General features: G+C 46.4%; 1 protein-coding gene across 1 annotated transcript in view; it reads right to left on the bottom strand.

The window, feature by feature from the left end:
- Nucleotides 1-5399: 5399 nt before the first annotated feature.
- The window catches only part of AXL (AXL receptor tyrosine kinase), a 47802-nt gene continuing 41632 nt past the window's right edge, over nucleotides 5400-11569 (bottom strand). Inside the window, exons 16-20 of the mRNA XM_083369625.1 lie at nucleotides 9158-9279; nucleotides 8912-9021; nucleotides 7648-7807; nucleotides 7331-7467; nucleotides 5400-6826 (exon numbers count right to left, since the gene is read on the bottom strand). Coding sequence (XP_083225751.1) covers nucleotides 6463-6826; nucleotides 7331-7467; nucleotides 7648-7807; nucleotides 8912-9021; nucleotides 9158-9279 — 893 coding nt within the window. The 3' untranslated portion in view covers nucleotides 5400-6462. The remainder of the gene's footprint in view (nucleotides 6827-7330; nucleotides 7468-7647; nucleotides 7808-8911; nucleotides 9022-9157; nucleotides 9280-11569) is intronic.

Genomic DNA, 11569 nt, shown 5'->3' with positions numbered 1-11569 from the left:
CCCCCCCTCCTCTCTCTCCCTCCGTCTCCCGCTCATTCCCTGCCTGTAAAAGGAGCTCATGCGTTGGACAAAAATAAAGGTCAATCTATAAAGAGCATTCTCATTGGCTGAAAACGGCTCGTTTCCTGCCCGCCTTCACTTTCTCTGAAACTGGTCAGGGAAAGGAGAGGGGAAAAAACAACTGACTGACGAAGGAGGGGGCCGGACTTAGGTTGCTGAAGGCGAATCCCCAGGCCTCTCCCTTCCTCACGTCTCATTGGCTGAAATGCGGGCTTGTTTGGACTGTTATGTGGAGGGTACCCTTCCTCTCTTTTCTATTGGCTGAGCCTTGCGTAAACTCCTCTAATTTGGTCTCCTCCCACCCTCCCTCCCTGGGGATGATGGGAGTTGAAGTCCAACACATCTGGAGAAAATCAACTTAGGAAAAATTGACTCAAGGCCAAACGAAAGGGGTTTTTTCCCCCCCAAACACCTCTTTATATTTATACCTCTACAAGGTTATATACAAGCTTACACAAGCTTATATTAATAAGCTATATCATATATAACCTGCATTTCTCTTTAATTATGCAACTGTAAAAAGCAATATTGCCTCCAAATCGAGCATAAGCTAGTCAAAATTAAATACCTTGTAGAGCTTATTTTACCTACTGAATAACATGGATTTTAAATATAGAGTAACTTTGGCTAGTCTGAGGTCAGATTTAGACATTGAACTAAACCATGTTTTATTAATAAACCACAGCGTACTAGTTGATGTGCTTAGCAAATGATGTGGTGAGGATGATGCTAGTTGATACATCACCTTAAGAACCAGGACCATGCTGGCTGGGAATTCTGGGAACTGTGGTCTCAAAACATCTAGAAGTGTACATTTAGGAAGACACAGTGAATTTTAGAGCATTGTATCTCAGCCTTAATAGCTATGGACTTCAACTCCCAGATCATCTGACTGGGGAATTCTGGGACTTGAAGTCCATACCTCTTAAAATTGCCAAGGTTGAGAAACATTGAAATTGAGCATTTCTACACAGTGCAGAGATTTAACCGCCAGAGGGTAGCATTGTATCAGCCAGACCAGCAATGAGATATTTCCAATCTGATTTTTGTCCTCTGCAGGCTAAACTTTTTTCAGGGTAATTAATTGAAGCTCTTTACAGCTCCTTATTTTGAGCATATGATCCAAAGATCCAGCTCCTTTAAAAATTCTGCAATTCTGGGAAAATTGGAAAGAAACCATGAGCTTCAAGATGGATAGACTTTATTATAGCGGCAGTGAATGCACCCTGAGGCCCTAGAAGACCAGGTTGAGAACAAATCTTCTGAAAGAAAATCTATCTTGTGTCTGGATCTCCAACTTTGGCTGAGGAATTCTGGGAGTTGAAGTCCACAAGTCTTAAAGTTGCCAAGTTTGGAAAGCCCTAATCTATTTGGTCACTAAATGTTGACACCAACTTGATGGCACCTAATCAATCAATCGAATTGGGTTGGGACCCATTTCTTTTCCTTCAAGGGGAGGAGGATTGGAATCTGTGTCTTAGCCACCATGTTGACTTTTTTGACCATGCCTGCAGACACCCCCAACTGAAACAGAGATTTATCTAACACAAGTAAACTCTTGTTTCCCCATTTCTGCATTCTGTACTATTCACTTTCTCTCTTTTTAATTTCAGTTTTCCACTTATCTTATTTCTTCCGAGAAACTGGAATGCCCCATTAAAGGGCTCTGCGGCTAATCAGAAAAGAGTTCAACCCTGATTAAGAGGAATGTGTTTGGGGAGATGAGAGCTCCCTGTGGTAAATAGACTTTCTTGTTTCTCTATTACTTGCTTGGCTTGATTCAACAATGGTTCTAGGAAGCAGTCTTGAATGTGCCTATTGATGGTGGTTTTCCCTGGCAAGCGGAGAGGGAAAACAAGGGATTATTCCCCCCTCCCCCGGTCTTCCGATACTCATCGCATTGGTTTTTAAGCATAAGCAAAGTTCCCTAACTCAACTACCAACAGAGATGCTGAGATCCTAGAAAGAGTGCAGAGAAGAGCAACAAAGAAGATCAGCGGTCTGGAGGCTAAACTGTATGATGAACGATTGTGGAAACTGGGTATGTCCAGTCTAAGGAAGAGAAGGACTAGGGGCAACATGATAGCAGTGTTCCAATATTAGACAGGCTTCTACAAAGAAGAGAGAGAGAGAGAGAGAGAGAAACTATTTTCCAAAGCTCCAAAAGGCAAAATAAGAAACAAAGGATGGAAGATAATCAAGGAGAGAAGCAACTTAGAATTTAGGAGAAATTTCCTGGCAGTGAGAACAAGCAACCAGTGGAATGATTTGATTCCAGAAGTTGTGGCTGCTCCATCACTGTGGTTTTTAAGAAGAGATTGGACAACCATTTGTTTGAAATGGCATGAGTGGAATTTTCCTCCAATGGGATTTTCCCATGTATTTTACCAGGAAACATACATAGGGCAGGCTAGAAAAGTCAATGCCCTCCTAACCATACCCAAGAACTCTGACTTTGTTGGCGATGTCCATTTTTCTCTGAGTTCAGGGTGACGTAACCCTAACCCTAGAGTCTCCTGCCTGAGCAGGGTTTGAACTAGAAGAACTCCAAGGACCCTTAACCTATTGTATTGTATTGTATTGTATTGTATTGTATTGTATTGTATTGTATTGTATTGTATTGTATTGTATTCTATTCTATTCTATTCTATTCTATTCTATTCTATTCTATTCTTGTTGGACTAGAAGACCTCCAAGGTCCCTTCCAAACTTGGTATTCTAAAATAACTGTTAAGATGGACAGGAGAGCCAGAATTTGGTTCCCCCAAGGTGCTCTTCATCAAAACAATTAAAAAACAAAAGTTAGAATATTTCAGACATTTGATGTGACATCCAGAAAAATATTGCATACTCCATTTAATCCTCCAGGGAAAGACTGAAGGCAAATGAGGTCCATGCAGAAGAAGAACATCATGGCTTCAAAATCTAAGGGACTGGTTTGGACAAAATGCAGCAGCACTTTTTCGTGCTTGCAACATGATCACCAACGTCTGATAACAGATATGGGACAAGAAGAAGAAGGTGCTGATAAAGCAAAAGGGAAGATATATTCAAATGAATTCACTGTCCCAGCATCCTCAGAGTCATGTGATCAAAATTCAGTCCTTTCGCCACTGATATTTATGATGGTTGCAGCATGTCAGGGTCATGGGTTTGCCATGTACGACATTCCCAGCTGGCTCCCGATAAACAAAGTCAATGAAGAGAGGCCAGATTCACTTAATGACCTCACGATTCATTTAAGGGCAGTGACTTGCTTAACAACCATGGCAAAAAATTTTTGTAAAATTGGGCATCCTTCACTTAACAACTGTCTTGCTTGGGAAATTCTGGCCTGATTGAGATCATAAGTCGAGGACTTAACCGTTCCATGTTTTAAGTCCTCTTCCCCCCCCCAACTTCCTAAATTTCCCATAGAAATTAAAACTTCGGACCAGATTTTTGTCTCTTATTTTTTTTAAAAGAAAGTTTTTATTTATAAAGCAAAATATACCACAGAGCATTCTCTAAAAACAGACCTGAGTGGAAAATGCATTTTTACAAAAGTAATGAGTGGAAAAACATTTCATATACAGCATTTTTTCTTTAAAAAGTATATACATTTTATATATATATATATATATATATATATATATATATATATATATATATATATATATAATAAGAATCTAAAGAAAGATAATTCACTGGGCTGTGTGCACGTCAGCTCGATAGACTGTAATCTTAATGTAATAGCAGGTAAAGTCAAATAACACACCAGGTGCGAGGAATGTCAAAAGGTAAAGAGGTGTGTTGCATATAAAAAAGGGGTGGGGTTTAGACAGGGCTTTTGCAGCAACCATCTTGACTTTTTTGACCCACCAGGCATGTCCCTGAAACAAACTAAGTGGAACACATTATAGACCCAGAGGTGTCCAACCGTGGCCACTTTAAGACCTGTGGACTTCAACTCCCAGAATTCCCCAGCCAGCCATGCTGGGATTTGAAGTCCACAAGTTTTTAAATGGCCATGGTTGGACAGCCCAGCTTTAGACTAGCAGAAACGTCTCCTTTCTCCAATCTGGTCATTCCTTACAGATCCCCAAAAGAAGATGAGTTTGCATCAATACATAACTGGCAAGTAGAATGGAAAATATGAATTTGAAGCTGAAATGAAGTCCCTGAAAATATGATTCAGTGGCCAGGAAGAAGTTTGGAGAACTGGCATTGCACAATTCTATCTGCTTGTCCCCAGCTGAATCTCAACGTGGAATCATGGATCTGCTGAGTAACATAAAGTTGGAGGGGTGGGATGTCAACCCCCTTTTTTTTTTGCTCTTAGCAACCCCCCTCCCAGACTGCACCCCTTTTTATTATTCTCCAGGCAGGCTCTGAGACTGCAATCACTATAACTACAATCACAGCGCACCCAGCTGTGTTTGCAGAAACCTTAACTCGATGACTAAGTTAAGCACTTTTTCTAAGTTCACACAAGACATTCGGTTACTTTCTGTTTCAAAGGGCCTGGGAGTTGCAAATCAAGGCTCACCCCTACCTCAAACAGGCAAACTAAAGTTCAAACTAACTAGATTAGCATGTGGGCCAAATGCTGCGTTCCAGATCTGGTCCATAACCGGCAGTCTGAAGATACAGTGGCTGCCCACACATTTGCTCATAAATGTTGTGTTTCCTCACAACAGGGATAAAGAAGAGCCTCCATTGTAGAGCAAGATTTCTCAGCCTTGGCAGCATTAAAATGTGTGGACTTCAGCTCCCAGAATTCCCCAGCTGGCATGCTAGCTAGCTTTAAGATGTGTGGACTTCAGCTCCCAGAATTTTCTACCCGGCATGCTCACAAGCTTTAAGATGTGTGGACTTCAGCTCCTAGAATTCCCAAGCCAGCATGCGAGCGAACTTTTAAGAGGTGTGGACTTCTGCTCCCAGAATTCCCCAGTCAATCAATGCTGGCTGGGGAATTCTGGGAGTTGACAGTCACAGGTCTTCGAGTTGCCAAGGTTGAGTAATACGGCTTGGTATGACACAATCAGCTACATTTATGCTGGAAAGTAACATTATCACCATTGGCCAGGATTGTCCAGGTTGGGTTTTTCTTTTCCCAAGGCAGCAAAAATGGTGAAGGAGAAAAACACACCAGCGGTTATTTTCATCTTCCTGCAGCTGTTGAAGGTAAAGACTTTCCCAGGAAGAAACCAAGATGGTGGTTCCCCCCCCCACCCTTCAGGGCATTTCCTAATCAATGCAGGTGGTCCGTCTCTCGTTTCTGCAAAGGCCTTGCAAAAAAAGGAAGAAAGGAAGCAGAGAAGGGCGAGGGTTTGGACTCAATTTTCACCATCTGGATAGGCACTGGAGGTTTCTAAGAAAAGATTGGACCGCCATTGGTCTGAAACGGTACAGAGTTTCCTGCTTGAGCAGGGGGCTGGACTAGAAGACCTCCGAGGTCCCTTCCAGCTCTGTTCTTCGGTTAGGCCTTTTGCCTTTTGCAGCATCCTTGGTCTGAAAGGGTTCCCCGGAGATCATCTCTCTGCAAGTGTTCACTTATGGCTAAAGTAAAATGCTGGCAAGTCTTCTCGATACTTGGGTCTTCTCGAGAATCCCGTAAGCGGTGGAGGAAACCCTGAAGTTGTCTCCAAGAGCGGAAGGGAGCCCAATTACAAGTCCAACTCACTAGATTAGCACATGGGCCAAATGCTGCTATCCAGGCGTGGTCTGGAACCGGCAGTCCCTTTTTCTTGGGATTTAAGTTCACGAGCCAGATCTGGGTGTCCGAAATGTTTCTTGAGAACCAACTGGGCTATCAAAGTTCTTCAGATTAGAAAGAAAGAAAGAAAGAAAGAAAGAAAGAAAGAAAGAAAGAAAGAAAGAAAGAAAGAAAGAAAGAAAGAAAGAGAAAGAAAGAAAGAAAGAAAGAAAGAAAGAAAGAAAGAAAGAAAGAGAAAGAAAGAAAGAAAGAAAGAAAGAAAGAAAGAAAGAAAGAAAGAAAGAAAGAAAGAAATCACTCTGCTCCCTTCAATCTCAGGTTGATCCTCTGCTTCATTTGTCCTTCGGTGCCAGCTGGCACAATACGCTCCATGGGGATGAGCAGAGAATCGTGGCAGTGAAATAGCTGGACGAAAATGAGAACCACGGATGTGTGTGTGGGGGGGGGAGTGGGTAGAGCTGGCTGGAAATCCCTCTGTCCGGTTGACTTGAGCAGGTCGGGTGGTCCATGTGCTTCTCAGCTTGGGAAAAAGCTCAGCAGAATCAGGAGAGCGATTCCTTGCGAGAAGAAGGATGGCTGTGGGTCTCTCAAGGGTTTGTCTTTGGAAGTCCCCCCTTGGGGGCGGAGAGGTGGGGGGCCGCCAGCAGGGTGTCTTGTGACATCTACACCATCGCCCAGCTCGAGGGCCCTGCACATCTTCCCTTTTAGGCGCCTTCCTCAGTGGCGGCACAGCCGAGGGTCTCGGTCAAGAGTCGGCTGTTTTCGAGGGGAGTGGGACACATCACGTAGCGGCCCATCGCCTGCGGGGGATGGACCTCGGCCGAGGTCACCATGACCTTCAGCAGCTGGCTCTCTTTGGCCAGGGATTCCTCGGGGCCCAAGCCTCCCACGGCACCCAGCTCCGCCTCGGCGGGAGCCATGCCGTCGTCCATGTTGACGTAGAGGATCTCCTCAGGGTCCTTGGGCGGCGGGAGGGACTTGAGGGTCTTCTCCAGCTCCTGAGAGAGGATTTCAAAAGTGGGACGGTCGCGGGGGTTGAGCGCCCAACAGCTCATCATCAGCTCATACCTTGGTGGTGGGGGTGGGGATAAAAAGAAGATGAAGAAGTTATTTCTAGACAGTAGATCTTTCTGAGACTCTACGGCAGGGGTCTCCGAACTTGTCAACTTTAAGATTTGTGGACTTCAAAACAGAGAAGCAAAACCCACTCTCTTCGCTGATGAGGTTACCTAGTAGGTCATGAAACGTCTGCAGGAAAATAACCGAGTTCAAACACCACCAAGGTCGCTGCAAATGTTCTTCTTTCCCTTGACTCCCAAATTTTGGCCAAACTTACTCAGGGTAGGCAACCTTGGCTCTTTTATGACTCGTGGACTTCAACTCCCAGAATTCTTGAGCCAGCTATGCTGAGGAGACATGGAGAGGTTTCCATGCCGAGCCATGCTGGCTCAGGAATTCTGGGAGTTGAAGTCCACGAGTCATAAAAGAGCCAAGGTTGCCTACCCCTGGGGTAGGGAAATGGGAACTCCTACATTCTGTGACAAAATGGGAAACTGAGGTGGAAGTACGTACAGACTATCCAGGCAGTCAATCGGCTGCTTGAGGCGGTTGCCTTGACGTAGGTAGTCGTAAATTTCGCTGTTTTCCACCCCCGGATAAGGCGTCTGGCCTCGTGTGGCGATTTCCCACATGGTGACTCCAAAGGACCACTGCAGGGGAGAGGTTAGGAGAAAGAAGGTAAGGGGGGAGGGGGGCAGAAGAAAACTGGAGTCCAGGTGGAATGCAGATGCTCCCGGGGATGCCCAAAAAATGGAGGTCTGTTTCCAGCAGGAACTAAAAGTCAGGCCGATTTACTGGCTGGCGAGGGAAAAAGGGAGACAGCGGCTCACCACGTCGCTCTTGGTGGTGTAAACGCGATCTGCCAGGCTCTCGATGGCGATCCACTTCACCGGCATCTTGGAGATACGACCTTGGCGGTAATAATCACCGTTGTAGATCTTCTTAGAGAGGCCAAAATCGGCCACGCAGGCTGTCATGCTTTCGTTCAGCCTGTGGAGCGAATGCGAAGGGCTCTTGAAGGAAAGGCTTTAAGGGTGAAGAGAGGGGGGCACGGTCGAACAGGCGGAGGGAGTCGCCTTGAGGGACAGGAAGGAGAGCCAGACAATGCTCAGATAACAGAGATCTGAGCCCAAGTCAGAAACGTAATCTGAGGAAGCATCAGACAAGGGCACGGCTAGTTCTCTTGGAGATAAAGGGAGGAAACACATTTAGACTGACAAGGTTCCGAACCAGATGGGTCTAGTGTTAAAGGCACTAGGCTAGAAACCAGGAGACTGTGAGTTCTAGTCCCACTTTAGCCACGAAAGCCAGCTGGGTGATCTTGAACCAATCACCAGGAGATTGTAAGTTCTAGTCCTGCTTTAGGCAAAATAGTGGGCTGGATGACTAGGCCACTACCAGATGTTGAGAGTTCTAGTCCCATCTTAGGCATGAAAGCCGGCTAGGTGACTTTGGGCCAATCGCCAGGAGACAGTGAGTTCTAGTCCTGGTTTAGGCATGAAAACCAATTGGGTACCTTTGGGCCAATCACCAAGAGTCGGTGTGTTCCAGACTCGCCTTAGCCATGAAAGCCAGATGGGTGACTTAGGCCAAGTCCTTCTCTCCACCCCACCAAACAGGGTTGTTTTTGTGAAGAAAATGGGAGGAGAAAGGAGTATGCCTGCCCTGCCCCCCCCCCCCGAGTTATTTACAAAAATCATAAAGGCAAGCTAAAAACAAGCAAAAGAAAAAGGAAATAATAACCTTATAACAAAATTAGTATTTACGTGCAGGACTTTCGTTTCCTAGTCTAGTCACCTTGAAGGCCTGACGTACAGGAACATCGCTACTGAACCCTTAAATAAGAGATTGAAACGCCTTTCCAACAGCTTGTATCTATATCCTCCAACGAATGAAATCATTGTGCACCCCAAAGCCAAGAAGCTTCTGGACTTCAACTCCCAGAATTCTCAGCAAAGGCTGGGAAAGTCTGAGCACTGAACTCCCCCAGATCTGGATAGTGGTGCCGAGATGCAGAACGCAGAAACGGATCCCGATGGGGCCTCATTGCTGATCTCTGCTTCTAAATCCCCCTTTCTAGAGATGTACACTCACATGCAGTTGCGGGCCGCTAAATCGCGATGAATGAAGTTCTTGCTACTCAGGTACTCCATCCCACTTGCAATGTCCACCATGAACTTAACCAGGGTCTGCGTGGGCAGGTACTGTGAAGAAAGAAGAACCCAATCAGAGAAGACCTCCCAACAAGGCCTAGGCTCTGATCTTGGACTTAGTCCCCCTCGGAATGGAGTCCCCTGTTTTAGGGCTAAGAATCAAGGATCCGGCATAATTGCTACCTACCATGGGACTCTCTCTGAGTCGGGAATAGAGCAGGAAGCTATGCAGATCTCCATGTTTCATGAACGGCAAGATCACCACAGGCGATGGGTAGCCTTCGCTTTCCGTGTTCTGCAGACAGACGCCTTCAGGAAAGAGAGAGAGAGAGGCCATTTGTGAATTCTCTACCACAGAAGAAGGCACGGAGTCCTTGGCGCTCTCTGAGCTTGGCTGTTTTCTTGCAAATGTTTCCTGACCCAAACGAGGTAACCTCACTGAGCATTGATGATGTTCCCTAGTTGGGTCGTGAAACGTCTGCAAGAAAACAGCCAAGCTCAGAGAGCATCGAGGACCCCACAGTTCAACCCTGAGCTACAAGTATTCTCCTTTCTCAAAAGAAAGTCTGGCTTTCCTTTGCGGGACTGGCTTTCTTTTCGCTAAACCATGAGGCAGTTTGTCCACTTGTGCTTGGCATACTGTGTGAGAGCAGGTATTGTGGTTCACAAACTTACCTCTTCTTTGTGGAGCCCCATAAGATTTTGGAACACTGCTATCATGTCACCTCTAGTCCTTTTCATTAAACTAGACACACCCAATTCCTGCATGTTTTAGCCTCCCGTCCCCGGATCATCTTCGTTGCTCTTCTCTGCATTCTTTCTAGAGCTGTGATGGCGAACCTAGGGCACGGGTGCAACAGGTGGCATGCAGAGCCCTCTCTGTGGGCACACGCGCTGTCGCCCCAGTCCTAGGCCTTCAGCTGGGTTTTATAAAACCTTTTCGCTTTAGGCCTCTGCCGCTGTGTGCAAAGAAAAAAAGGTTCAATCAATTTCAACTTCTCGCCGGAAAAAAAAAGATCTTGCAAAGTTGGAATTGATTGATTGAACTTTTTAGTCCCACCCAGTCTGCCGTTACCACGCCCAACCAATGGGCCACACCCACCCGGCACCCGACGATACATAAGTGGGTTTTGGGTTGCAGTTTGGGCATTCGGTCTCCAAAAGGTTTGCCATCACTGTTCTAGAGCCTCGACATCTTTTTTATATCGTGGCGACCAAAACTGGATGTCACATTCCAAGTGTGGCCTTACCAAGCCCGAATGTTATTTTGACCGTGTTCCTCTTTAATAGGAACCAGAGGGCAGGAAAAAGGGACAGGGGAGGAGGGGGGGGCAGGAAACTGAGTGAGAAGGCCCCACTTTGCTGCCTGGCAAACCCCAAGCTAGCCTGAGTTGCATTAGCTGAGCTCCCGCCCACCCGTCTGTCAGCCCCATCCCAGTCAGGGCTCCGGCAATCTTGCCAACATCTGTTTTCCCAAGTAACGTTCTCTGTTCCCTCTCGCTCACAGCTTCATCCCCCCAGGGGACAATCTGTCCTTTCTGCTTTCCCCAGCCCTCTTCCCCCCCCCCCCCGCCCCCAAGCCCAAGCACAGTTTCCTTTCTTTTCCATCATTTTTTTTTTCCAGGCTCCAGCTGAAAAAAAGTTTGCCCCAGATGAAGTGAGCAAAGGTGCACTTTGCAGGTCTCTCCAGGCCGGGGCCACCTGCCCCTCCCCCCCGGGCGGAAATTGTAAATCTGCACACGATTGGATGTCAATCTCAGTCTGGGAATTTAATAAGAGGAGGAAGTGCACAGAAGGAGAAAGAGGCAGGCCATAAGGAAAGGAGTAGGTAACCTGGCATGCTCAAGGTGGCTGCCTTGACCGCTCTCTATGGTTGGCCTTCTTGACCGCTCTCTATGGTTGGTCTTGTTGACCGCTCTCTATGATTGGCCTTGTTGACTGCTCTCTATGGTTGGTCTTGTTGACCGCTCTCTATGATTGGCCTTGTTGACTGCTCTCTATGGTTGGTCTTGTTGACCGCTCTCTATGATTGGCCTTCTTAACCTCTCTATGGTTGGCCTTGTTGACCGTTCTCTCTGATTGGCCTTCTTGACCATTCTCTATGGTTGGCCTTGTTGACCGCTCTCTCTGATTGGCCTTCTTGACCATTCTCTATGGTTGGCCTTGTTGACCGCTCTCTATGATTGGCCTTCTTAACCTCTCTATGGTTGGCCTTGTTGACCGCTCTCTCTGATTGGCCTTCTTAACCTCTCTATGGTTGGCCTTGTTGACCACTCTCTCTGATTGGCCTTCTTAACCTCTCTATGGTTGGCCTTATTGACTGCTCTCTCTGATTGGCCTTCTTGACCATTCTCTATGGTTGGCCTTGTTGACCGCTCTCTCTGATTGGCCTTCTTAACCTCTCTATGGTTGGCCTTGTTGACCAATCTCTCTGATTGGCCTTCTTAACCTCTCTATGGTTGGCCTTGTTGACCAATCTCTATGATTGGCCTTCTTAACCTCTCTATGGTTGGCCTTGTTGACCGCTCTCTCTGATTGGCCTTCTTGACCATTCTCTATGGTTGGCCTTGTTGACCGCTCTCTCTGATTGGCCTTGTTG

This window comes from Vipera ursinii, assembly GCF_947247035.1.
Source record: "Vipera ursinii genome assembly, chromosome: 9".
NCBI classification, from domain to species: Eukaryota; Metazoa; Chordata; class Lepidosauria; order Squamata; family Viperidae; genus Vipera; species Vipera ursinii.
Note: the sequence above shows the minus strand (reverse complement) of the source record. Positions and strands in the feature narration are given on the sequence as shown.